This window comes from Moschus berezovskii, chromosome 13 (genome assembly GCF_049115385.1).
Source record: "Moschus berezovskii isolate FMDL1 chromosome 13, NW_MosBer_1.0, whole genome shotgun sequence".
Lineage (NCBI taxonomy): Eukaryota > Metazoa > Chordata > Mammalia > Artiodactyla > Moschidae > Moschus > Moschus berezovskii.
This window is the reverse complement of record NC_142472.1, coordinates 36,022,338-36,050,115: the sequence shown is the minus strand read 5'-3', so window position 1 is coordinate 36,050,115 and position 27,778 is coordinate 36,022,338. Positions and strand designations below refer to the sequence as shown.

The 27,778-nt window shown below is 39.3% G+C and overlaps 1 protein-coding gene across 11 annotated transcripts in view; it reads left to right on the top strand.

The window, feature by feature from the left end:
• LMO7 (LIM domain 7) overlaps positions 1-27,778 on the top strand; it is a 228,959-nt gene that overhangs the window by 71,136 nt on the left and 130,045 nt on the right. For all 11 annotated transcript variants that reach the window (XM_055426480.2, XM_055426483.2, XM_055426473.2 and 8 more), the window contains exons 2-3: positions 6,122-6,192; positions 21,513-21,582. In XM_055426480.2, coding sequence (XP_055282455.2) covers positions 6,122-6,192; positions 21,513-21,582 — 141 coding nt within the window. The remainder of the gene's footprint in view (positions 1-6,121; positions 6,193-21,512; positions 21,583-27,778) is intronic.

The following is a 27,778-nucleotide window of genomic DNA, read 5'->3' as shown; positions in this document are numbered from 1 at the left end:
TAGAGTACAGTTTCTCTCTCTGGTTTCTCTCTAATACACACACGCATACACACACATGCACAGTTGTTATGTGTTCAGACACAAGTCTCTTATTTTCAGGAACATTGAAAAAGTTAATTCAACATTTTTGTTTGCTGAGTTAACTTTTTCGTACCCTTAACAGTGGGGGATTATTTTTGAAGTCACACAGATGGAAGACAACTTAATTTGTTTTAGTTTAGAAACTCTGTGTCTGATGCAGTTGAGACATCCTCTTCAGTTCAGTTCAGTTCAGTTCATTTCAGTCGCTCAGTCGTGTCCGACTCTCCGCGACCCCATGAATCACAGCATGCCAGGCCTCCCTGTCCATCACCAACTCCCGGAGTTCACTCAAACTCATGTCCACAGAGTCGGTGATGCCATCCAGCCATCTCATTCTCCGTCGTCCCCTTCTCCTCCCGCCCCCAACCTTTCCCAGCATCAGAGTCTTTTCCAGTGAGTCAGTTCGTCTCATGAGGTGGCCAAAGTATTGGAGTTTCAGCTTTAGCATCAGTCCCTCCAATGAACATCCAGGATTGATCTCCTTTAGAATGGACTGGTTGGATCTCCTTGCAGTATAAGGGACTCTCAAGAGTCTTCTCCAACACCACAGTTCAAAAGCATCGATTCTTCGGCGATCAGCTTTCTTCACAGTCCAACTCTCACATCCATACATGACCACGGGAAAAACCATTGCCTTGACTAGACGGACCTTGGTCGGCAAAGTAATGTCTCTGCTTTTTAATATACTATCAAGGTTGGTCATAACTTTCCTTCCAAGGAGCAAGCGTCTTTTAATTTCATGGCTGCAATCAGCATCTGCAGTGATTTTGGAGCCCAAAAAAACAAAGTCTGACACTGTTTCCACTGTTTTTCCATCTATTTCCCATGAAGTGATGGGACCAGATGCCATGATCTTTGTTTTCTGAATGTTGAGCTTCAAGCCAACCTTTTCACTCTCCTCTTTCACTTTCATCAAGAGGCTTTTGAGTTCCTCTTCACTTTCTGCCATAAGGGTAGTGTCATCTGCATATCTGAGGTTATTGATATTTCTTCCAGCAATCTTGATTCCAGCTTGTGCTTCTTCCAGCCCAGCGTTCCTCATGATGTACTCTGCATATAAGTTAAATAAGCAAGGTGACAATATACAACCTTGACGCACTCCTTTTCCTATTTGGAACCAGTCTGTTGTTCCATGACCGGTTCTAACTGTTGCTTCCTGACCTGCATACAGGTTTCTCAAGAGGCAGGTCAGGTGGTCTGGGATTCCCATCTCTTTCAGAATGTTCCACAGTTTATTGTGATCCACACAGTCAAAGGCTTTGGCATAGTCAATGAAGCAGAAATAGATGTTTTTCTGAAACTCTCTTGCTTTCTCCATGATCCAGCGGATGTTGGCAATTTGATCTCTGGTGCCTCTGCCTTTTCTAAAACCTGCTTGAACATCTGGGAGTTCACGGTTTACATACTGCTGACATCCTCTTACTGACCGCTTATAAAATACTGTAGGTTTTTGGTGTCTGTTCCATGTGGATGGTTTTGTAACTTTCTAGAAAGTTAAACTTTCTGAACTTCAACCTTCTTACTAATGGAAGGGGAATGGTAAGGATTATTAAACATTCAGATTGTATGCATTTCATAGATAATGAGAAAAATTACCTACCTGAAAGCTGGTGTCCTTTTCTTTATCCTTAAAATGTAGGAGACACAAGAAATTGACCTAAACCTGATGGAATCTGACTTCTTCTGAATGTCATAAAAAAATTAATTTGTGTATCTATTGCATAAGAAACACTGTGGTTACTACAGAATATACATAAGCAAATAAATACTGTAATTAGCTATAATTCTACAACTTAGAAATAATTGCTGTTAATATTTTTATTCTATATTTATTTATATAATCACACATATTTATATATGCATATTTACATGATGCATAGAATTATAGAAATTGGGATCATACTCTGTACTTTTTCACAAATTGCCTTATAATTAATATGTTAAGTATTCTTTGTAAGTGATAAATCTACTTTTCTGACATGAGTTTAAGTTTCATGCAGTTTTGTTTTATGGTTATATTACAGTTTATCCAGTTTGTTTTTATTGGGCGTTCAGAGTGTTTTTAGTTGTTGCTATTATGCAAAATGCTGTGTAGCAGTTCTGCTGTTGTCTCTGAGTTCTTGTCCTGTCCTTACCTGTCTTAATATAAAATCCTAGATCTGCACATAGTGTGCTCCAAAGCACCATGTTTAAGATGTCAGATACATTTCATACAATGCCTTCTAGAATAGTGGTGTCATTTTATATTATGCTCAGTAGTGTATGCTGCTGCTAAGTCGCTTCAGTCGTGTCCGACTCTTCGTGACCCCATAGACAGCAGCCCACCAGGCTGCCCCGTCCCTGGGATTCTCCAGGCAAGAACACTGGAGTGGGTTGCCATTTCCTTCTCCAGTGCATGAAAGTGAAAAGTGAAAGTGAAGTCACTCAGTTGTGTCTGACTCTTAGCGACCCCACGGACTGCAGCCTACCAGGCTCCTCCATCCATGGGATTTTCTAGGCAAGAGCACTGGAGTGGCTTGCCTTTGCCTTCTCCGTCAGTAGTGTATAGAACATGCCAAATTCCCATGTCCTCAAAATATAAACTTTTAAGAATCTGTTTAGTTTTGTAAATATAGTGTAAATGGAATCAGGTCTTATATCATTATTTAGATTTTGATTAAGTATCTATAAGTGAGTGGGCTTCTGGAGTGGGACAGGGGTAAAGAATCCACCTGCAGAATGCAGAAAACGAAAGGAACATGGGTTCGATCCCTGGGTCGGGCAGATCCCCTGAAGTAGGAGATTGCAGCCCACTCCAGTATTCTTGCCTGGAAAATTCCATAGACAGAGGAGCCCGGTGGACTATTGTCCATGGGTGGCAAAGAATCCAACATGATTGAGCATGCGCACACATGTGCATGTAGAAAGAAAAAGTACGTTCACGTTTTGTCATATGGAGGGAGATGCTCTTAAATCTGCTACATACTGTGATTTTGCCTTTCTGTTGTCTTTTTGGAGAAACTTACCATTCTGATAGTTGGGTTTTCTGAATATCTCTATGTATTCCATTATTTCTACTTTGTTAATATTCTGAATCTAACTCAGTGTTTGTCCAGTACAGAGGTATTCTTTGGAGGGTTAATTATTGCAGTCTGTTGCTGGGTGTTACTCGAAGGTTGATGCATGAAATGAGGTTAAGCATATACCACTGTGAGCCACCCTTAGGTACTTGATTGCACAGCATCTTGGCCATTATTAACAAATAGGTGATATTTATCCAGTTTCAGGTGAGCAGACTAGGGTTCATGGAGGTGATTCAACTTGCTTAAGATCACACAGCTACAGGATAATGAAAGTGGGATTTGAGTATGCTTTTGTCTGGCTTGAGCCCTTTCTCTTTCCATTTCATCGCTCCCTACACTGCCTCTCGACTGGCCCATCCAGTGCTGGTGACTGTCACTCTTCTCTCTGTGTGTCTGTGGGGTGCACCCCTTCTTCCTTCTCCCTCACTGCTTCTGATCTACCTTGACTTGGGAACATAATCTCCAGATAGTTTCAGTGGTGGATAATTAAGTATTTGTAGCTCTGAGGGACTTTTCCTGTGACTGACTAGAGAGAACGGACTTTGACATTGGCTTTGGTTATTCCTGGGACTTTTTCATGTGTTTTAGCTTTGGGTAGGAGTTCCCAGGGCTTCACAGGTGATGCTAGGGGTAAAGAACCCAGCTGCTAATGCAGGAGATATAAGAGACTGTGGGTTTGGTCCCTGGGTTAAGAAGATCCCCTGGAGGAGGGTATGGCAACCCACTCCAGTGTTCTTGCTTGGAGAATCCCATGGATAGAGGAGCCTGGCAGGCCATAATCTATAGGGTCACAAAGAGTCGGACATGACTGAAGTGACTTAGCATGCACGTGGGAGTTCCCAAATAAATGAGATGTTACTGTGTTTTCAGTAGCTGCGATCAGTACTCACTTTGAGTTTTTTGGATCTATTTGGGGGAATTCAGAAGAGTTTGTGCCTCACAGGTTAGCTGGGATAACCCATGAGACATTCGAGGTTATACCATTCCATATGGATATGTTTTAATGCTCTGTGTTTTATTTCTGTGGCTGTGAGCTCCTTGCATTTTTTTTTTAAGGTCTCTACCCAATATCCAGGTAAGTGCATCTAACAGAGACACTCAGCAAATGTTTAATTCATTCAATGATCTATCCCTTCTTAGAGAATGCCCTTGTAGGAAAGGATCTGCTACTTCCTGCAACTGAATGTATCACCTTCTGGCCCAGGCTCCTGTCCTTATTTATAGAACCAGCTTATGAGAAACTGCCTTTAATACTAGACAGAGCCATTGTTTTGTCAGTTACCCATTGTTATGAGTAGCGATGGGACTCCTGGGTGTTGTGGAAAAGATACAGAAGATATCCAGGGACCAGAAGTGGACTGTAAAGCTGTCAGTAGTGAGTAAGGACAGCAGGAGCTTTATCGTTCACTGAGGGTTTAAGATTAGTGGCTTTTCAATCAGGCTTCAGAGATTGGATTTCTTCCTGAGGTGCTGGTAGAGCAAGGCCTCTGCTTGTGGGTGGTGGGCCCATCTCTAGGGCCACTGCTGTCCCAGCTGCTGTGGTGCATCTGCCAACACCCTTGGCTGGGGTCCCAGTCCTTGAAGGTCCTTGGAGTAGCCTTCCCTGAATGGCTTCCATTTTCTCTTCTACTATTGTCCCAATGTTTTTGAATTGATGCCTTCAAAGTGTAGTGTTGAAGAAGACTCTTGAGAGTCCCTTGGACTGCAAGGAGGTCAAACTAACCAATCCTAAAAGAAATCAACCCTGACTGTTCATTGGAAGGACTGATGCTGAGCTTCCCAGGTGGCGCTAGTGGTAAAAACCTGTCTTCCAATGCAGGAGACATAAGAGACACAGGTTTGATCCCTGGGTCAGGATGATCCCCTGGTGGAGGAAATGGCAACCCACTCCAGTATTCTTGCCTTGAGAATCCCATGGACAGAGGAGCATGGTAGGCTGCAGTCCACAGGGTTGCAAAGAGTTGGACACTACTGAAGTGACTTAGCACGCAGACTGATGCTGAAGCTCCAATACTTTGATCACTTGATGCCAAGAGCTGACTCAGGGAAAAGACCCTGATGTTGGGAAAGATTGAAGGCAAAAGGAAAAGGGGGCAGCAGATAATGAGATGGTTAGATAGCACTGACTCTATGAACATGAATCTGAGCAAACTCCAGGAGATAGTGAAGGACAGGGAAGCCTGCCATGCTGCATGCATGGAGTCTCAAGAGTCAGACATGACTTAGCAACTGAACATTCTCTCTGTGAGATCCCCTTTCCTCCCAACCACTCACCCTCAAAAGACAGAGGAAGATAGAATTGGTAGACACTTTCTCAGCAGTTTCACTAAGAACATTGTTGGTAACCATAGGCATGGCCTGCTCATATATAAGAGCCCTAAGTGTGGACTTGTCTGTTTATATACCATATTCCCTCTCTCTCTTGTCTGTCGGTGTCAGGATTTAATGATTTTCTTCTTAGGATATTGCAGTAAATAGCTCTTTACACAAATCAGGGACATTTCATGAGGATGTTTAAGGATAATCATGCCCTCTGCTATACAGCTTTGTAATGAAACTTGAGGGATTTCAGAGTGGAATTGAAATTAATGACGTGTGAGTATAGTTGATATTTCAAAGTTATACCTTAATTTGGTTTTATTTACCCTTAGTAGGGTAGATTGCTTTTAGGCTTTTTAAAAATAGAAAATATGCTAGAAATAAAGCTTCTAAGTTTTGTTTGTCCTGCATAAAATGGTTGTATTATAGAGAACACTCGCTGTGGTTTTTTCTGTTTATATTTGTTCATACTAAAGTGGTTAACTGCTCTCTTTGTAACATAGAAATGCACGTACAATTTCCTATGTGGAACAACTTCTGGTGATATCTGCACATTCTTTAAGTATGACTTTGGATGCCTATTAATTAATTTGATACTGAATTTGACTTGTGTATTATTCCTGATTAAGAGAAAATTAATCCCCAAATCTGTCTTGCAGGCAGTAACAGAGAAGAATTTTGAAACAAAGGACTTTCGAGCCTCTCTAGAGAATGGTGTTCTGTTGTGTGAGTAAGTATTTAAAGCATTTAAAAAATAATTCAAAAGCAAAGGGGTGTGTCTGTGTGTGTGTGTGTGTGTGTCTGTGTGTGTGCGCACACGTGCATGTTATGAGGTGTCTTATCCCCCACTCCGTGGCCACTCTAGTCACTGACATGTTCTCTTGGTAACAAGTGAGATTTGATCCCTGCAAATTGACACCCCCACAGTACTAGACAGTAGGAAGGGGTTATCGGTCTCTGTATCTAAAGATAGCATTAGTGAAATATATATTATTTTAAATTAGTAAACAAGGATGGGCCAGTAGTGGTGGGTGGTTGAGGAGAAAGCCTTATCACATAGCACCAGCTCTCACTTGCTGTGAGTAGTCTAATATATGGAGTTTCCTGGTTTAGAAGTTAATATGTAACTTGTTTCCGTCATCAGTACATAGTGATGATTATAGAACAAATTTAGGCTGTAGCAAATTTCTTCTTTGAACTTTTAAGTGGAGTCATTACATTACCACAATCAATTTGAGTTATGGGCCAGCCATTCATTCAATTAATATGATGTTATTAAGAATCACATCTGAAGCTTTGGTTATCCTAAGAGGCTTGTACCATGATTGATGGTATGGAGCCTAAAGTGTATGTTTAATGTAATATTTTGTTCCCCCGTGGAGGCAGAGTACAATTTGCCAGGTGGTGACCTTTGAGAGTGAGGGGCAAGCAGGCTGTGGAGTGGAAGGACGAACTCCTGGGTGAGGGTGCAGATTGCAGATGTGAGCAAATAAAGTATAAGAGTGTACTTAAGTATGTACTCACATTTTTGAAAGCACTTAAGTATTCCAATCTAGACACTTATGACGTAAGTATTTATGGAATCTGTCCACAAGCATGCACTGGGAGTGTATGTGCTCAGACTTAGATGATTTTGTTTATCCTTTTACAGGAAGGTTGTTTACAGCAAGGATCAGGAGTTACGTGGCCTAGGTTTGATTCCTTGCTTCATACTTTCAGACATTTGAGCAAGTGACAATATCTAAGCTTTATTTTCTCATCTATAAAGTGGAGATTAGAGCATCTGATCTGCCTAGTTCACAGAGTTCCCATAATATTGGGTTGGCCAAAAAGTTTGTTTGGGTTTTCCATAACATCTTACAGAAAAACCCAAACAAACTTTTAGGCCAACCCAATACATATATCAAGGTTTCTATAAATTATCAAACTTTATGTACATACAAGTTGTTACTAGGTAGATGGCCATGAAGATAAAAGTCTCTCTCTCATCTGCTCGGTTGGTAGGTGTTCAAACTTCATTGTCTTAGAGCAGTGTTGTTAAGCTGAATCTTATTAAGTGTTGATGTTTGACCATCAATGACCTACAGAAAATGTCCATTTCATGTAATTCTACATAAGAGAGTAGGACAGTTATATGAACAGGGGCCACAAGGAAAGTTTAAGGGAGGTTTATTGTCCTTTTCTGATGCCACATTTAGAGCTGTTGTAGCCAAATAGTGTTTAGTCTTGGTAGGCTATGTGATCAGCTCAATTGATCATTCAAAGGAAATTATCTTGGTTTGCAAATTATATGTATTTTAATGTGTTCAGAAGATGGAGGGAAAAAGATGACTGTTAGACACATGTGATCTGAAACCTTAGCTATGAGTGTGCACTACTTAGAAGCTTGCTGCAAAAATAACTTTGATGTCAATTGCAAGCCCTGTAAGTCAGGATTGGGGTAGTTGGGTTTATGTAGAAGGCAGACCTATGGAGCACAGAGGTGTTTTTAGATTAGAAGTGCACGTCTAACAACCCAAATAGGCGATCTTTTCAAAGAGGTCACTTTGTGGTTTTATAGTTCCAGTGATGAGTTATTACTCAACACTTTAAGGGATCTCCTTTTTGGGGGTATCACTTTCCAGAACTAGGTCATTAAACATACTTGTAGTGACACTTAAGTGTTTTATTTAAAATGCAGTTTATGTACCAGCCTGGGCTCTGATTTACTTGAGGTGATTTCCGAAAAATATATCCAATTTCAGTAGATTATCACCAGTGAGGATATTCGGAGTTGATTAAAAAAAAAAACAACTGTTTTGATGACAAGCAGCATTGTTAGGTTAAATACATAGTTCTACCTTCATGGTCACAGCAAACATTTGGCTGCATGTTTAGAGACAGATACATTGGTTTTTAAAAATGTCATTTAAATTCACAGCCTCCAGAAGCTCATTCTTTGTTTCCTAATTGAAGTAACATCAATTTGGGGTTTTGTACATTACCAAATAAGTAGTCAATCTATTTAGTACCCAGTATTCCTTAAATGAATATTCCCAAAAGTAAGTAAATATTTAGCTGTGGTAATCAGCAATTTTAGTTTAAGATGAGATCCCAAAGTACTATATGATGTTTGTATTAAAAAAAAACCAAAACTCTTACTGGTGAATTTCATTGTTTATAATGCAGGTTAATGAATGCATTTTAATCTAATAGATCCAGTGTAGATAAAAAGTCCAGGTAATTATATTCTGTATAAATTTATAACTAAATAAAAGCTTAGCTGGTTGGTCTGCAAAATGATTAAGCATCATTATTTGATCATGTCATCCTGAATAGTTATAATTTCTTAGAGGAAAGTAAAACCTGCCACTCAGAAGCCTGGTATTATAAACCTTGACGTTTAAATTAGTGGTAAATATAGCAGGGGCTTCCCAGGTGGCTCAGTGGTAAAGAATCCCCTTTCCAGTGCAGGAGATGTGGGTTCAATTCTCAGGTCAAGAAGATCCCCTGGAGATGGAAATGGCAAGTTACTCCAGTATTCTTGCCTGGAGAATCCCATGGACAGAGGAGCCTGGTGGGCTATAGTCCATGGGGTTGCAAAAGAGCTGGACACGACTAAGTGACTAAACAACAGCAACAAAATGTATTAGACTGTCTCTGTGAATATTTTACCCATCTGAGATATCAAGTTTTAGCTGAAATATGATTTTAAAAATGAATTCAAAATATTCTATAGGAAAAGGCTGACTTCTGTTTAGTTCATTGCCAGAAAAATGACCAATTCTTGTGAAATATAGGGTCTGCATATTGCCTCTTTAAAAATCTCTAGACATCCTAGTTCATTATCACCATTAAAGAGTTTTCTTACTATTTTATCTAGCAATATCAGCAGGCTTTTATGCTTTAGTCGTAGTTTGAACTGGCATTCTGGAATATCAAAGTCAAGAGTTGGAGGAAATGAGCTCATTATAGTTTTTTCCCAACTGGCAGTGTACTGACATTTCAGATAGTTTAAACTGAGTATAAACGCTGCACTGAGGTTTCAGACAAGATACACATCTGAGTAATGAAAGTAGTTATGTGCATTTATTGCCTTTTAATCTGATTGGCTATTGAAGTTAGTGTCTTCTGTAAATCATTTTAGTATCATTTAATTTGATTGAGTGTGGGATCCAGTCAGTGGAGGGCTAAAGAATACTTCCCTGGTTCAAGTCTGTTGTAGTAATCATTTTACTGTATACCTTCGACATGTAATCTCTCTTGGCTTTATTAAACAGTGAAATGGGGACAAAATCTAATTTGAGGGATTTTCTAATTAGTAAAAGGATTGACAGGGGTCTAAAAGGTGACGTCAGCTCCTTGTTATAATTTTCTATGAATTTTATTCACAGTATCCATTCATCTGTCTCCTCTCTTCAGTGTTTATGAGAGTTCATGAAGACTCCCTTCATTCAGTTCAGTTCAGTCGCTCAGTCGTGTCCGACTCTCTGCGACCCTACAAATCACAGTACGCCAGGCCTCCCTGTCCATCACCAACTCCCGGAGTTCACTCAAACTCATGTCCATCGAGTCGGTGATGCCATCCAGCCATCTCATTCTCTGTTGTCCCCGTCTCCTCCTGCCCCCAACCTTTCCCAGCATCAGAGTCTTTTCCAGTGAGTCAACTCTTCACATGAGGTGGCCAAAGTACTGGAGTTTCAGCTTTAGCATCAGTCCTTCCAGTGAACACCCAGGATTGATCTCCTCTAGAATGGACTGGTTGGATCTCCTTGCAGTCCAAGGGACTCTCAAGAGTCTTCTCCAGCACCACAGTTCAAAAGCATCAATTCTTTGGCGATCAGCCTTCTTCACAGTCCAACTCTCACATCCATACATGACCACGGGAAAAACCATTGCCTTGACTAGACGGACCTTGGTTGGCAAAGTAATGTCTCTGCTTTTTAATATACTATCAAGGTTGGTCATAACTTTCCTTCCAAGGAGTAAGCGTCTTTTAATTTCATGGCTGCAATCAGCATCTGCAGTGATTAAAAATATTCACAAGTCAGTCTTGCTCCATGGTTCTGCAGTATTATTTCTCTTCTCTACATATATTTAGTTGGGGCATATCCAGCTAGTGATGTGAGTAATTTCATAGTTACTCATCTTGTGATAGCAATCTTGGAAATATGTAAGTGAAAACATTCTTTATGATCCTTATGAAGTAAGAAGATGTATTTGAAGGTAATCTTACTGGGTGTGTCTCTGTTTAGTCAGTCTGTATTTCCCATCTCTGGAATTATGCCAAGTCTTAACTCCATCCCAAGTTAGCCACTCAGACATTGATGCCTTTTTGAACTCATGGCTCACATTATTGAGCAAACTCTTTTCATGCTGTCACCAGGCCTTCCTTTCCCTGACTTGCAGCTTGGAAAGAGTGGAACAAATAAACATTCACCTATTAGTTTGAGAAATCCTATTTCTGTTTATATCTGCTGTGTGAATACTATCCTGTCTTCCTAAAATGATCTAGTATTTTGTTGAAGATGCTTTGAAAAGAAGAAGAAAAAAAATGATTAAACAATACTCTTGTGAATTTACTATGGGCTACTCAGGTGATTGTTTTAAAACATCAGACAAGAAGACAATCTGGCCACTTCTCATTCATGTGAGAGAGCTCTTTCCTTTGTTAGCATTGGAGACATGCACATGTTGAGTGAAAGTGACATCAGAGGGTTCTTGGGACTTCTATGCAGGGCTTCATGTAATGCCCATCCATAAGAGTGAAGGCTTTTTTACTTAGAGCTCTTTCTGTTTTGAATTTCCTGAGGACAGTTGTATTCATACAACTCTCTAGCTCACCAACCTATTGACCCTGATCCGTATTATAGCCATTTAAAATTTAAATAATAAGAACTATTTTTCTTCACTTAAAGTAATACAAGCTTTGAAGTTTCTATACTATTTGATAACCCGATAGTAAACAAACAAGGGCTTCCCAGTGACACTAGTGGTAAAGAACCTGCCTGCACATGCAGGAGACGAAATGTGGGTTCTATCCCTGAGTTGGGAAGATCCCGTGGAGAAGGCCATGGCAACCTACTCCAGTATTCTTGCCTGGAGAATCCCATGGCCAGAGGAGCCTGGCAGGCTATGGTCCATGGGGTTGCCAAGAGTTGAACATGACTGAAGCAACTTAGCACCCACATACAGGCAAACAAAGATGCAAGTATTGGGAATTCCTCAAGTTCATAAAGATAATTAAATAATTTTAAACTGCCTTCTCTTCATGGTAGTGTTTTACAGTGGCCATCTGTGTGCTCTCTTTTTAAGCTTCAGTTATTTTTTTCTATAACTTATTTCCACATATAGCAAAACATATTTTTTTTTAAAAAGAATTAGTTTTTACAGTTGAAGGTAAACTTGGTAAACATCAATTAAAAAATTGACTTCTGTAATGGTAGTCAATTTTTCTGTGGAAAATTCTTCAAGAGATGGGAATACCAGACCACCTTAGCTGCCTCCTGCAAAACCTGTATGCAGGTCAAGAAGCAACAGTTAGAGCTGGACATGGAAAAACAGACTGGTTCCAAATAGGGAAAGGAGTACATCAAGGGTGTATATTGTCACCCTGCTTATTTAATGTCTATGCTGAGTACGTCATGCGAAATGCTGGATGAAGCACAAGCTGGAATCAAGATTGTTGGGAGAAATACCAATGACCTTAGGTATGCAGATGACACCTTTATGGCAGAAAGCAAAGAGGACCTGAGGAGAATCTTGATGAAAGTGAAAGAGGAGAGTAAAAAAGCAGGCTTAAAACTCCGCATTCAAAAAGCTAAGATCACGGCATCTGGTCCCATCACTTCATGGCAAATAGATGGGGAAACAATGGAGACAGTGACAGACTTTTATTTTCTTGAGCTCCAGAATCACTGCAGATGGTGACTGCAGCCATAAAATTAAAAGATGCTTCCTCCTTGGAAAAGAAGCTATGACCAAACTAGACAGCATATTAAAAAGCAGAGACATTACTTTGCTGACAAAAGTGTGTCTAGTCGAAGCTATGATTTTTCCAGTAGTCATGTACGGATATGAGAGTTGGACTATAAAGAAAGCTGAGCACTGCAGAATTGATGCTTTTGAACTGTGGTGTTGGAGAAGACTCTTGAGAGTCCCTTGGACTGCAAGGAGATCCAACCAGTCCATCCTAAAGGAGATCAGTCCTGAATTGTCATTGGAAGGACTGATGCTGAAGCTGAAACTCCAATACTTTGGCCACCTGATGTGAAGAACGAATTCATTGGAAAAGACTCTGATGCTGGGAACAATTGAAGGCAGGACGAGAAGGGAGCAACAGAGGGCAAGAAGGTTGAATGGCATCACCAACTCAGTGAACATGAGTTTGAGCAAGCTCCAGGAGTTGGTGAAGGACAGGGAAGCTTGGCGTGCTACAGTCCATGGGGTCTCAAACAGTTGGACCTGACTGAGTGACTGAACAACAAATGGTAGTTGTATTATACAGAGGGACTGCAAAATTTTCAGGAGTTTTTAAAATATTGTGGCCTCAAACTTGAAGGTTGAAAGCTTTGGTCCTGTTTCATGAACTTGCATGTACCATTTACAGGGCTTTCTCACCCTAAACATAAGTTACTAAGGGGAGGGCACATAACACGTCAGTATAGGGCCTCTAAGGAAAAAAATGAGACTGCTGTTCTGCTGAAAATAAACGGGACTAATGTATGTGTTAAATGTATGTGATATAAACAGTTTATATTAGATTTGATCAGAGAGAGGTTATTTTTAAAGTAGTTTTTTGATACATTGAAGGCTCTCAGGTAGGTAAATGGAAAACCATGTGTTGGCTAGTAAATGTTGAAAGTACAGGAATTCTGGTCAGTGCAATGAGAAGTGTTAGTAAGGGAATTGAATATTGCAAACGGACAAGTATATAATGATATCACATCAATTAAAAAGTAGAGTCATTGCCTTATATGAGAGACTTAATCTCTAAAATTTTTACATACTGACAATCATCAGTCAGAAAGTCAGATAGGAACTATGGGATAAAGCAGTAGTGAAAAAGTCTAGAACATGGTTTATTGTTTAGAGAAGTGCATGAGACTTTGTATGTTGAAAATATAATGGTAAACTATATGATTTGAGAATCATATAGTGTACTGTTGGTGGGCATGGGGAAGAAGATATGCATAAAGACTCTTTGTAGTGGAAAATATTAAAAAGAGCTTCAGTATCTAAACCGTGGTACATAAAACATTGGTACAACTTTCAGTTCAGTTCAGTTCAGTTCAGTCGCTCAGTCGTGTCCGACTCTCCGCGACCCCATGAATCACAGCACGCCAGGCCTCCCTGTCCATCACCAACTCCCGGAGTACACTCAAACTCATGTCCACAGAGTCGGTGATGCCATCCAGCCATCTCATTCTCTGTCGTCCCCTTCTCCTCCCGCCCCCAACCTTTCCCAGCATCAGAGTCTTTTCCAGTGAGTCAACTCGTCTCATGAGGTGGCCAAAGTATTGGAGTTTCAGCTTTAGCATCAGTCCCTCCAATGAACATCCAGGATTGATCTCCTTTAGAATGGACTGGTTGGATCTCCTTGCAGTATAAGGGACTCTCAAGAGTCTTCTCCAACACCACAGTTCAAAAGCATCGATTCTTCGGCGATCAGCTTTCTTCACAGTTATACATCCCTAAAAGCAGTGCTTATAAAAGCCATAGCGCTTGGGGAGATGACGCAGTGAGCAGCTGACAGGCACAGGGAAGCAATGTAGCTGTTCCTTCATGCCATGGGGTAGGCCACAGGAGTGCCGCCTGCTGATGTCAAAGCAAATTGGTTCATGTTACCAAATTCCTTTCTAGACCATTCCTGGTGGCTTCCCTGGCAACTCAGATGGTAAAGAATCCGCCTGCAATGCGGGAGACCTGGGTTTGATCCCTGGATTGGGAAGATCCCCTGGAGCAGGGCATGGCAACCCACTCCAGCATTCTTGCCTGAAGAATCCCCATGGACAGAGGAGCCTCGCGGGCTGCAGTCTTTGGAGTCAAAAAGAGTCAGACACAGCTGAGTGACTAAGCACCGCACACAGACATTACCAAGAGCTTGACACTGATGATTTCATCTTGAAATAGCGTGTAAGGAACGATAAGCAGCATGGAGGAAGGTATACATGCAGACACACATGCAGGCAGTTTTAGAGGCAAATGCTGGAAGAAACCGAAGTTTGACTATGAGAATCCTCTGATTGACATTAAGGGATGAGCAGAATTTGTGATGTTACTTAATACAAAACCAGTACGGGAACCCAGAGTCCTCCTGCTAGACACCGATTGCTCTCACTGTGGTATTGGCAAATGTCCTGTCACTCAGTGAGATCCGTTAGTGCTCTGCTGAGTTTGCCAAAAATAAGAGGACTCTGCTCTCAGAACACTCAAGCTTTGCCAGACTCACCTGAGGATGCTTCAGTCATCCAAGTGAGGCCGAAAAGAAAGTCCTGTCACCCTGAAATGATGATTATCAGTTGTATCGGTACTCACTTCTTGCTGCTCTGTGTACTTTGCTACCTTAGCACGTATTGTTAACGATTTCTTTGTACTATTTCCTGACTCAGCAGTTTTCAAAATTACTACCACAGGAATTCTAGAAATTAAAGTTATATTAACTTTACTACCAGTCTTTGAAAATACTAAAGTGATCATAGGGTTTTGTATTGAATGCCTTTTAACTTAAAAATGTTAAATTGCATATCCTTATCACGAATGTGTGATTACTCCTCAAGGTGGTTTTTATTTTTGAAACATTGCAATCTTTGAATTTAGCTGGAGATAATTAATTAAAAATCTTGGTAAGAAATTTATTCACGGTAGCCACTCTAAATTAATATAACTGATACCTTACTCTCTTGGTTAGCATTTGATAATTGGGAGAGAACAGTGAAGTTTAACTCATCTGGCAGCAGAAGAAAATAATAAAGGGGAGGTTCCTCTTTGGAAAAAGCACAAACTCATTTTTAGCATTTGAGTGAAACTAAGAAAGATTTTCTAAGTTCGTTTCTACAAAGAAGATAGAAGTTTTGAGTTATTCACAGAAAAATTTCTGTGTTGGAAGTTAGACTGTGGATTTATAAACTATTTGATGATACCAGGTCCCTCGACAGTCCTTGGAGACGTGTTGGGAATGAGAGGACATCTTTATGTCCTCTCAGCACCTTCACTGCTTGGTTGCTCTGTCTTTAGTTGACACCTGTTTCTTGAGCATAGTCTGCATCTCAAAGAAACCTGGGCAAATACCTAAGTAGTGTGTAACACATAAAACAAGGCATTGCTCCTTAATTTGTCAAGAAATATGCAATATCTTTGTTATATCTTTTAAACAAATATTTGCATACTGGTAGGAAAGGTTTGACTCATGTGGGGATATATATTTAGAAAATGTAGCCAACAGAAAGATTAGAAATATGTATGTGTGAATGACTAACCAAATAGTTGAAGGTTAAGAAGTTCATTCTCATTGCATTGATATGCTCTTTGATGTCAGTCTAATACATTTGGAAAAATCTTTGGAAAGAGGAAGTCAAAAGATGCCTCTCGATTTTCTACCTCTGCCCGAGAGCTTTCCAATAAAAGGGAAATGAGGTTTGGCATTTGGAACAAGTTCCTGGAGTCCAAGAGACAGGGCATCGCATTCTAGTTTCTCTTGAAAGCCTTTAATAACTGAGCCAGACGCCACATTGAGCTCTATGTGCAGTTTTCTTGGGAGTGTCACCTATGACTTTTGTATTTAAAGTCAGGTCACCTTCACTGGTGGCGAGGTTTCTGAACAGAGGCAACTTCCTCACATCTGTTCTGTAAGTCAGCTCCTTTGGAGGGAGGGAGCGGTACGTTTTGGGGAGGAGGAGGAAAGGCAGTAGGTAAAACTAGAGGAAAGAGTGGAGTCATGCCTTTTTGTGGGAGTGTTCTGTCTTGGGAGATAGAAAGTGAATAGTTGTTTCCTGGTTTTACCTCTAGGTGTTCTGGTTTTCATCTTCCCCAAAGAGCAAATCTCTGGTATGCTAGCAAAGCACATGGCCATATCTATGCCATGGCTTGAGGGAAAGCTTGGGGAGTCGTGGTATGAATCTACCTAGGATTAGAGGGTGGGGTAAGAAGGGTGCCGGCAAATAAAGTGACCCCTTGATTGCCTGTTGTTCCTTGTGCACAGGGGTAGCTTGAAGGTTAGCATGTTATTTGGTTCCTGAATAGAATCAGTGACCTGAAGTCAGTGTTGCCTTTAGGAATTCCACATGTACAATTAGAGAATGCTTATTATACAAAGGGGCTTCCCTGGTGGCTCAGTCAATAAAGAATCTGCTTGCAATGCAGGAGACCCAGGTTCTGTCCCTGGGTCGGGAAGATCCCCTGGATAAGGGAATGGCTACCCACTCCAGTATTCTTGCCTGGAGAATTCCATGGGCAAAGGAGCCTGGTGGGTTCCAATCCATCAGGTCACAAAGAGTCAGACATGACTGAGTGACTCACATTGTTATGCAAAGAAGTTCTATCTGTGAAAGAGAGTAGTATCCTCTCGTATGGCATTTGTGTTTTATTTGATTGTAAGACTATGCCCTCCCTATTCATTTCAGTTCAGTTCAGTTCAGTTCAGTCGCTCAGTCGTGTCCGACTCTCCGCGACCCCATGAATCACAGCACGCCAGGCCTCCCTGTCCATCACCAACTCCCGGAGTTCACTCAAACTCATGTCCACAGAATCGGTGATGCCATCCAGCCATCTCATTCTCCGTCGTCCCCTTCTCCTCCCGCCTTTCACAGAAGTTTAAACTTCATGAAACCTATTTTTTCACCTCAGAAGAAATATCCTAGAAGTTCTTCCTTTAGTTGTATGTGAAAATAATTGCAAACAATTCATAATCAGATTGTTTGTTCACTTTTTACCAAAACTGTATGAGAATTATCTCCGTACTCTAGCTTAGAACTGACACCATTTTAACACTTGACAAAGTAAAACCGCATTTTCCTCTAGTGACTTTATTTTATTTTCATCTTAAGGCTTTATTTATTTATTTTTTTTTACAATTTTAGGAATCTTTACTTAAAAAAAACTTTATCTTAAAATGGAGTAACTTTGGTTTTACGAGCAGCAAGCAAAGTACAGAAGCAAAAATGCATTACAGGAGCATTAAGTTCTACATTAGGTCACAGCGTCTAATCTGAAATCACACCCATAATATAATTTTTAAGGATATCTGGGAAATAGTTATTTCCCAGGATGTCTGAACCATAGCTACTCTATTTTGACTTTTAATTGTAAAAAAAAAAAAAAAAAAAATTTTTTTTTTAATAGTCAAAGCAGATTTCACCATTAATGACGTCAATGATTTTCTAGGTATGAGAAGATGCAAGAATTGGAACTCATAAAACCGTTTTCTGAAAAGATCTAACTATCTGAAGGCCTGTTCTGCCAGTTTGTTTTTTTTTTTTCAGAGCACAGAGTGCTTCATTCCTGATTTTCACCCTGAACTTCTTTCAGGGGGTGTTGAAGGTCAGCAGCTTGCAATGGTCATGATGTAATCTTTGTAGAGGCAGCTAGCAAGTACCAACTTCCAGTCAGCAGGGTCCCTTCATAGCCACATATCTGACCATGTGACACCTTTTCATGGCCATTGGTGACACCATATTTTAGAGGGTAGTTTGCAGGTTATCCAGAGTGTCGCTTTTCCTTGTGGTTACGTCCATGTTTGCACATATATGCAGATGCTCAGGAATGGAAGACGCCAATCCACTGGCTGTATGTTATTGCTGAGTAATAGCTCTGAAACTTTCTGATGAGGGGGTCCATTAACTCATTATTGGGAGACATCGTTTATCTGTGCTATTTTCCTTTACTTCTATTCCTTTCTTCCTTCCATTGACTTAACAGAGAGCAGGCTGTGTTATCATCCATTCTGGAAACTGTCTTAAAAAATTCTCTTGATATTACTAACACAATAATACAAAAATGGTACGTGAAGTAAACAGGTAAATTGACTATTCTGGCCAGTGTCACCAGTGACTCAAGTGGGTGGAGGAGGAAGTTATGACTCTGTTCCTTTAATAAGGACAACTGATGTCAGACTTCCCTGACATTTTATAAGTTGCCCCAGCTCATATTGGTGTCTAACGTTTTATATCTCAGAAAGATTACATTTTAAGAGTCAAGTTCCTGTAGGAAAGTCAGTGCCAAACCAGCGATCAACTACTGTGACTTTCTTGATCGACACTATACTAGAATTATGTTTCTGTTAAGTGATATTTCACTGTTAGTACTGTGCATTGCAAAAACCCACCAGTCATAGAATTCAAGAAATACTTGCTTCATGGGGAACAACTACAAGAATTAAACTGGAGTTGTCATATCTTATACGGAGAAGGCAATGGCAAGCCACTCCAGTACTCTTGCCTAGAAAATCCCATGGACGGAGGAGCCTGGTGGGCTGCAGTTCATGGGGTCGCTAAGGGTCGGACACGACTGAGCGACTTCACTTTCACTTTTCACTTTCACACATTGGAGAAGGAAATGGCAACCCACTCCAGTGTTCTTGCCTGGAGAATCCCAGGGACAGGGGAGCCTGATGGGCTTCCGTCTATGGGGTCGCACAGAGTCGGACACGACTTAAGTGACTTAGCAGTAGCAGCATATCTTATAAACCTGCTCAATTCTTTTCTAGCTTTTCAGCTAGTGATTAAAGAAAAATATTGTGACCATGAAGGGAGAAAGCCTTCCTTCCTACATGGTTTTCAGTGTACAAATAAGAAATTAGGAGTCAAAGAGGAACAGTTCTAGGAAAGGCTTATAGTCGAAGGGTGGTTCTGTCATCTGTGTTGTCTAAAGATCTTTGTGTGAAGAAAGTATGAAAACAGAAAAACAGCTTTTGTTCACCAGACTAAGTCTTCATAAGCCACTGTTTTGTAATTTTGAATCCTGTCGAACAACATTCTGAAGGTCATTAAATTGAGACTTTTGTCTTTTTTTATTTTTAGCACACTCAAGTGTATATATAAATCTCTGGAATGTTGAAGGAGTGACATTCCACAAGTGTCAGGTTTTTTTTTTTTTTTTCTTTCTGTTGCCCATTGTGAAGGGGAGACCAGTAAATTCAGAATGTTTGATTCTTTCTCCTATACTTGCTTTCATTTTGGAGCTCTGTTACAGAATAATGAATTTTTTTTTTTGGTGGCAGCATTATTGAATAGAAAAATCACTGTTTCAAATTATAGTTTCCTGGCAGTGATTAATGATTGATTAACCAGGCTAGCCATAATAGAGAAGCACTATTATAATATTAAATTTCTACATGGCTTGACACTGTTATCAGAGCACTGCAACAAAAAAATAGAAGTCACAAAAATCTAGATTTAGAATCCAAAATTGTACTCTTAAATTTCGGGTGTCAAAGTTGGGTTCTAAAAATGTTTCAGAATCTAGAGACTTACAGATATCTTTGCAGATTCTGTAACAACAACAGAAACTTCAGTGTTAGATTCTGAGGTAACTGTTATCCTATTTGGGTGCATTCTGATGAATTTAATTTTTACCCAGTCATTCTGTGGTGATCATAAAGCAATCATAGCCTTGAATGAGTTACCAGTGGCTACTAGTTGGTTGGTTGTTTGAATGAATTCCATTGTACCCTTTAAATCTGGCAAAACAAACAAAAAACCCTAGACATGGTTTTTAAGCTACTTTTTATTTATTTTAAAATTTTATTTTTTAATAATAAAAATATTAATATTTTATATTCTAGAATATTCTTTCATTAGAGACAGTATATACTCAAGAAAATTATACGTGAAATATAGCTTAACAAAATATCTGTAATTATCAGGCTCAGATTTGAAAACACCATACAGAATTGGCAATCGCCTGGCACATGTTAGAATTAATAGTGATGAAAGCAGCATAATATATTTTCACTTCTTAATGTTTCATTAGTGGTTTGGAAACAGATAGCAAATGAATTTGTTCATCAGTACCATAATTAGCAGTTGAAATTGAGCTCTTTTTGGGAAATTACTGTGAATTTTCCTTATGTAAAAATTATACAGCAAATATATTTTAAATAAAATATATAATTAAGAAGCAATTATATTTTAAGATATTAGTGAATATGCCCATTTGGGGTTGAAATTTATCCTTTATTTAGATGTCGACTGGTAGCTTCCATTTACTTTAGGCAACTTTTTCCCCCCATTTTTTAAAGTTTGTGGTTTGTATTTAGAGCCAGTTAACCAGAGAAGGCAATGGCAAGCCACTCCAGTACTCTTGCCTAGAAAATCCCATGGACGGAGGAGCCTGGTAGGCTGCAGTCCGTGGGGTCGCTAAGGGTCGGACACGACTGAGCTACTTCACTTTCACTTTTCACTTTCACACATTGGAGAAGGAAATGGCAACCCACTCCAGTGTTCTTGCCTGGAGAATCCCAGGGACGGGGGAGCCTGATGGGCTTCCGTCTATGGGGTCACACAGAGTCGGACACGACTGAAGTGACTTAGCAGCAGCAGCAGCAGAGCCAGTTAACAATGTGACAGTTTCAGGTGAACAGCAAAGGGATCCAGCCATATACACACATGTCCATCTGTCCCAGTGTTATTTGATGGCCTGGATGGGAGGGTAGTTTGGGGGAAAATGGATGCATATGTAGCTACCTTTTAAAACATGGATAAGTTTGAGAAAAAAATCAGTACAAATGATTAATAGAAAAAGGTATTCTTAGGTTGAAGAGAACTAAACTATAATGGAAGGGATTCATAAACTGTTGAAACAGAATCAAATATTACCTTTCTTTAACAAATGTGGAACTATTTTTAAGGACATGTCCTTCAATGTAGAAGTGTGTCTATATGCTCTTAGAGACCTATTCACTACTGTTGACAGTGCTGGTTTATTTTCTTGGTTGGTTGTTTTTTTCTTGGGCCTGAAGGAAATATTGGAAATGGATGAGTGACAATGACATGTATGTTTTTTTGAAAATGTTGAACGTGAAACTAATGTTGACTTTCTTGTAACCGCATATGTTGTTTCTTTATTTACTTTCAGTTTGATTAATAAGCTGAAACCTGGCGTCATTAAGAAAATCAATAGACTGTCCACACCTATAGCAGGCTTGGTAAGTAATAAATTTTCTTCAAAACTAGATTTGTCTCTGTAAGAAAATGGGCATAAACAGATTCTGTTATCTGGAATTATCATTAAAATCAGGTTTGGAGTCTTTTGCTCAGGAAAAGTATTTTTCGTGATCTCCTTATAGCTTTAGTTTCTCCTCTGTTTCCATTCTACCTGGGAAGCTTTTATTCTGTTTATTTAGTTTTTTCTTTGTTTTACGTTTTGTGCCCTTGGACTTCCTATGTTCTCTTTCTTGGGCCATTTGTTCCACAGATTGCATTTGTTGAGGATTGTGTTCTTTTCAAATCTCAGCTTCCATATATTGGTTGCTAGGTGACCACAGTTTATGGAAACTGTCCAAAACTGATGCATTGTTACATTTCAGGTGCTTTGTTCTTAGGCATTGCCCTCACTTAGCACACAGGTCTTGGAGGGTATTTGGATCTATCTGCTCTTTTGGTTTCCTACCAACATCCTGTGTGGTGTTGGGTGAGTCACCGTCTTCCGCTTCGTGTCAGTAATATTTTCCATAAGATAACTATTCATGATTCTCTAGATTCCCTCTAGCTTTAAATTCAGAATTTTGTGTATGAAAAATACTCTATCATTTTACAGATTCTCTACTGGATCAAGACCCTTGAGAGATCAATAGTAAGATGTGTCTATATCTTTGAAGATAAATAATTTATAATGACAGATGAGGGATATTTTTCAAAATGTTAGCAATCCTAAAGAATCAAGGCTAATGATAGGAGTCCAGATAAGAAAAAATTAATTTTACAAAACACTGAAGTTTATGACAGCTATTAACTGGAAGTAAATAATATGTTATCTTTGGAGTAGTCAACTTTCTTTTATAATACATTCAGGCACCTTCTGTTTGGCCATCCATGTATTTGGAGATGTTAAAGGCATTATAAATTAAAGGTAGCAGTTTAACTAAAATGTCTGGGTTTGTAGTTGGCTTGAGGATCTCATCAGAATTTTGACAGGAATAAGTTGGTGGCAGAAAATAGAAAATATCTGTCTAGGAGAGAAAGAAAGAAGAGTTTTACAGTTCTTTTCTTTGAAAAAAATCACAAAGTTACTATTTTCTTTTGAAATATAGGATGCAGTTGACCCTTGAGCAATGCACGATTTAGGAGTGCTGACACCCCATGCAGTTGAAAATCTGCATGTAATTTTACTCTGCCAAAACTTAGCTGCTAATAGCTTACTAGTGACCAGAAGCCTTACTGATAACACAGATAGTTGTAGTTAGCAAATGTTTTGTGTTATATGTATTATATACTATATTCTTACAATAAAGTAAGTTAGAAAAGAAAATGTTAAAATCATAAGGAAGAGAAAAATGCATTTACAGTACTGTACTGTATTTATTGATACCATAAGTTTACATCATCCATTTACAAGACGGATCATCTGTCTATCAGTATGTACATCAATATTATCTCACATGATACAAACCACCATGGATGGTACACATATTACTAATGCTAGACATCAAATTCAGAAGGTAATGTGAAAAAGAAATTCATATTTATTTAGATGCAGTCATGCATTGGGTTTCCCTGGTGGCTCAGTTGGTAAAGAATCTGCCTGCAATGCAGGAGACCTGGGTTCGATCCCTGGGTTCGGAAGATCCCCTGGAGAAGGGAACGGCAACCCACTCCAGTATTCTTGTCTGGAAAACCCCATGGACAGAGGAGTCTGGTGGGCTACAGTCTGTTGGATTGAAAAGAGTTGGACATGACTGAGAGATTTAACCTTTTCACATTCATGCATTAATTACAAAAAATAGCACTACGATTGCTTTACAGTTGCCAAGCCTAAACACTAGTGAAAGAATCATTTATACAGTTTTTATGACATACAATATTACAGTCATATTCATGATATAGTGTTAGAAACATCGTTACATTAAAAAATGCACTTACTTGTGATAGTCTGATATGCAGTTTCTCCAATCAGAGAGAGAGAGAGAGTCATATTGTACTGTAATGAAAGCAAAGTTATAAAACAGTAAGAAAACGAACACATAATTTTATGTTAAATACCACTCACCTTATGCCTATGTAAGGACAGTGTCTCTGTATACTTTATGCACTCTTGATATGCTTTTTTTCTTTGATATTTGTAGGCGACATGGTTTGTCTGAGTTTTTTTCAAATTGTCACAAATCTCCAAACAATTTTCTAATATAATGAAAAAATCCAGGTGTAAGTGGACCTGTGCAGTTCAAACCTGGGTTGTTCAAGTGTCAGCTGTCTATATATAAAGTTCCCAGAGCAGTTGGGCTAAATATTAATTCCTTCCTTCTTACCAAGTTGTAGCTATTCTACTTCTGTCATGACTAGGCAACTGATAGGGTATTTTTATTGGTCTCAAGTTTGGTTAGGTAAAGTACTTTGATATATATGCATATATTGCAATATATATATATGCATGAATTACTTCTAGTAATATAGCAAGTCAGAGATGTTATTTAAGGAAAAAAAGAGCTTTGATTTCTGAAGTCTTTCCAGAAAGATTGTTTAATAAAATGTTTTATATGGAAATAACTTTTATGAAATAACTTCTATGAAAGTTTAAAATATGAATTGTATTGAAAGTACTCTTTCTTTTCAGATGGCTTGAGTTATTCTCAGATGGTTTAATGCTTAGATTTTTAAATTGTCATTTCTTGGATTAATTACATGCATTTTAAATAAAATTAACCTTTGATTCCAAACACCCCAAATATTTGGAACACTTGAATTGCAGTGGTGGTTTATTATAGTTGGCCACTAGAAGTTTTATTCCATCTTCTGAGTCTATGATTAGATGAAAGCACCAATGTATTTTATATTTAAATCTGAAGATCTTGCCAAGTATTTCTATTTCAAGTATGAGAAATTCTATCTAGTTTGGATTTTATCTCTAGGAACTAAAGCAAAATGTATTTCTGGTACACTTAATAGGGTAATTTCACAACTACAGGACACTGAGTATTTTTAATAGGATTTAGGAGCATAAAGAGTGACCAGAGCCATAGAACTGAGCTAAGTGCATTTGGTTTGAAGTCATTATCATGCATCATTTGACTCTTTCTTATGCTTATGTGTCAGGATGCTTTTTTTCTATCACAGCTTCTTAAAACCTTAATTTCAAGTGTGAATTGGAGTCCCTGCATCTACCTAGTAGGGTTGTTATGAGGATGGGAAGGGATGATATATAATCTGGTCTGTGAGTGTTCTTTTGTATCACATTCATTCTTTTAGTAAATACTTGGGTGCCTATTAGGTAAGATTTTTTCTAGTGTATAGGGATATATATTGGTTTCCCTGGTAGCTCAGCTGGTAAAGAATTCACCTGCCAAGCGGGAGACCTGAGTTCAATCCCTGGGTTGGGAAGCTACCCTGGAGAACAGAACGGCTACCCACTCCAGTATTCTGGCCTGGAGAATTCCATGGACTGTATGCTCCATGGGGTTGCAAAGAGGTGGAGACAACTGAGCAACTTTCACTTTCATAGGGATATATGGGAGAAATAAGACAAAGACATTACCCCCAAAGAGCTTATGCTCTGGTGTGGGAGTTGGGATTGGGCAAATGAGTTAACAAATGAGCAGGGAAACACCAGATAATGAATATGCTGCAGAGAATTATAGTAGAGTGACGTTTGCTGAACACCTCTGAGCAGTTGTATTTGGACTAGGAGGGCTTGACTTCTAATAATTCCTCAAAAATAGTATGTCTGAAGCCTTAGTTTTGGACACTTATGGAAGAAAGGTATAAAATTTGAGCCAGACTCTACATACTAGTAATTTTTGTGTTCAGAATACCTAACATAGTGACTAGTACATACAGTTGATCAACAATTCTTTTGAATGAGTGAATGAACAAGATTTCCTTTGTGAGAAGTAATAGGCTCTCAAATTATGTCTTTCTCAAAAATAATGTATTTGGCTGCAACAGGTCTCACTTGCATCGTGTGGGATCTTTGTTGTGTCATGTGGGATCTTTTGTTACGGTGCATGGACACGCTAGTTGTGGAGCGTGGGCTCCAGGGCACACAGGCTCGGTAGTTGTGGCATGCAGGCTTAGTTGTTCTGTGCATGTGGGAACTTTGTTCCCTGACCAGGTATCGAGCCCACGTCCCTTGCATTGCAAGGTGGTTTTTTAACCACTGGACCATCAAGGAGGTCCCTAGAATATGGTCTTTGATGGAATAGTGTTAGAGGTTGAATTGTGTCCTCCAAAGAAAGACACAATTCAGGGATGCTTCATTTTATTGTTCTTCGCTTTAGTGCACTTTGCAGATACTGCAGTTTTGTTTTGTTTTTAAACAAATTGAAGGCTCATGGCAACCCTGAATAGGACAAGTTTGATCAGCACCAGTTTTTAACAGCATGTGTTCACCCCATGTTTCTAGGTCATGTTTGGATAATTCTTGCAATATTTCAAACTTTTTTGTTGTTATTATATTTGTTCTGGTGATCTGTGACCTGTGATCTCTGATGTTGCTTCTATGACTCTGAAGGCTCAAATGATGGGTAGCATGCTTTAGCAATATGACATTTGTTAATTAAGGTATGTAGGCTGTTTTATTAGACATATTGCTATTGCACACTTAATAAACTATGATAGACTACATAAACATAACTTTTATATGCACTGGGAAACAAAACAATTCATGTGACTTGCTTTATTGTGGTGGTCTTGAACCTGACCCACAATATCTCTGAGGTATGTTTATATATTGAAGTCCTAAGCTGCAGTACCTCAGAATGTGACCTGGTTTGAGACTAGAGTTGGTACATGGGGTATGGGGACAGAGGTCATAGTGAAACAGGGTAGGCATTACCCTAACCTAATATGACTGGCATCCTTATATGAAGATGACCTTATGTAGGCAGATACATACAGGAAGAAAGCCGTGTGACAACAGGATTGGAGTGAAGGAGGAGCAGATATTGCCAGCAAACCACCAGAAGCTGCAAGAGGCAAAGAAGGATTCTTCTACAGGTTTCATGGGATCATGTCTTTGTGAATACCTCGATTTTCCACTTCTAGTCTCCAGAGCCGGAGAAGGCAATGGCACCCCACTCCAGTACTCTTGCCTGGAAAATCCCATGGACGGAGGAGCCTGGTAGGCTGCAGTCCATGGGGTCACGAAGAGTCGGACACGACTGAGCAACTTCACTTTCACTTTCATGCATTGGAGAAGGAAATGGCACCCCACTCCAGTGTTCTTGCCTGGAGAATCCCAGGGACAGGGGAGCCTGGTGGCCTGCCATCTATGGGATGGCACAGAGTCGGACACGACTGAAGCGATTTAGCAGCAGCAGCAGCAGTCCCCAGAACTATGAGATAGTAAATCTTTTTTTTAAGTCACTCGGTTTGTGGTACTTTGTTATGACAGCCTTGGGAAACTAATACAGGTAGATAAATGTTTTAGTCAATACTTGCTTTTTTAAAAAAATTTTATTTTGAGATCTTTATTTTTTTTAAAAAAATTTGAAATTCAGAGGAAGTTGCCAGAAAAGCAGTACAGGAAAGTCCCCTGTGCCTTTTACCCCATTTCCCCCTGGTGATATCTTGTATAAGTGGTATAATATTGAAACTAGGAATTCACATGATACATCCCGAGACTTTAATCAGATTCACCAGTTTTACATGCAGCTAATGCTTGTTTTAGTAAGTAAGAGCAGAGATGCTTTCAAGCTAAGTGAGATGAAGAGTGTTTTATCTTAAGGATTTTCCAAAGGACTCTTATAACCATGGCAGCTGCATTCCACATGATTACTTTTTTCTGGCAGAAAATGACATCCCTTAGTTGCATTTGCTAAGCAAAGACTCTGAATGGATCAGATTACCTTTTGTTTTCTTTTCATTGAAGTAGAGTTGATTTACACCGTTGGTTAGTTTCAGGTGTATAGCAGAGTGAATCAGTTACACTCTTCCCGTAGAGGTTATTACAGAATATTGAGTAGAGCTCCCTGTGCTATACAGTAGGTCCTTATTTGTTTTCTGTTACATAGTAGTGTTGTATGTTTCTCAGTTTCATAATTTATCCCTTCCCCTCACATTTTGCCTTTGGTAACCTTAAGTTTTATTTTGGGATCTGTGAATCTACAATTACCTTTTCTTTCCTGGCTGTAGATATCATGGGTTAGTGGCCGACTGGTAGATGAGTTCCTTGAGTGAGAGAGTGGTCTT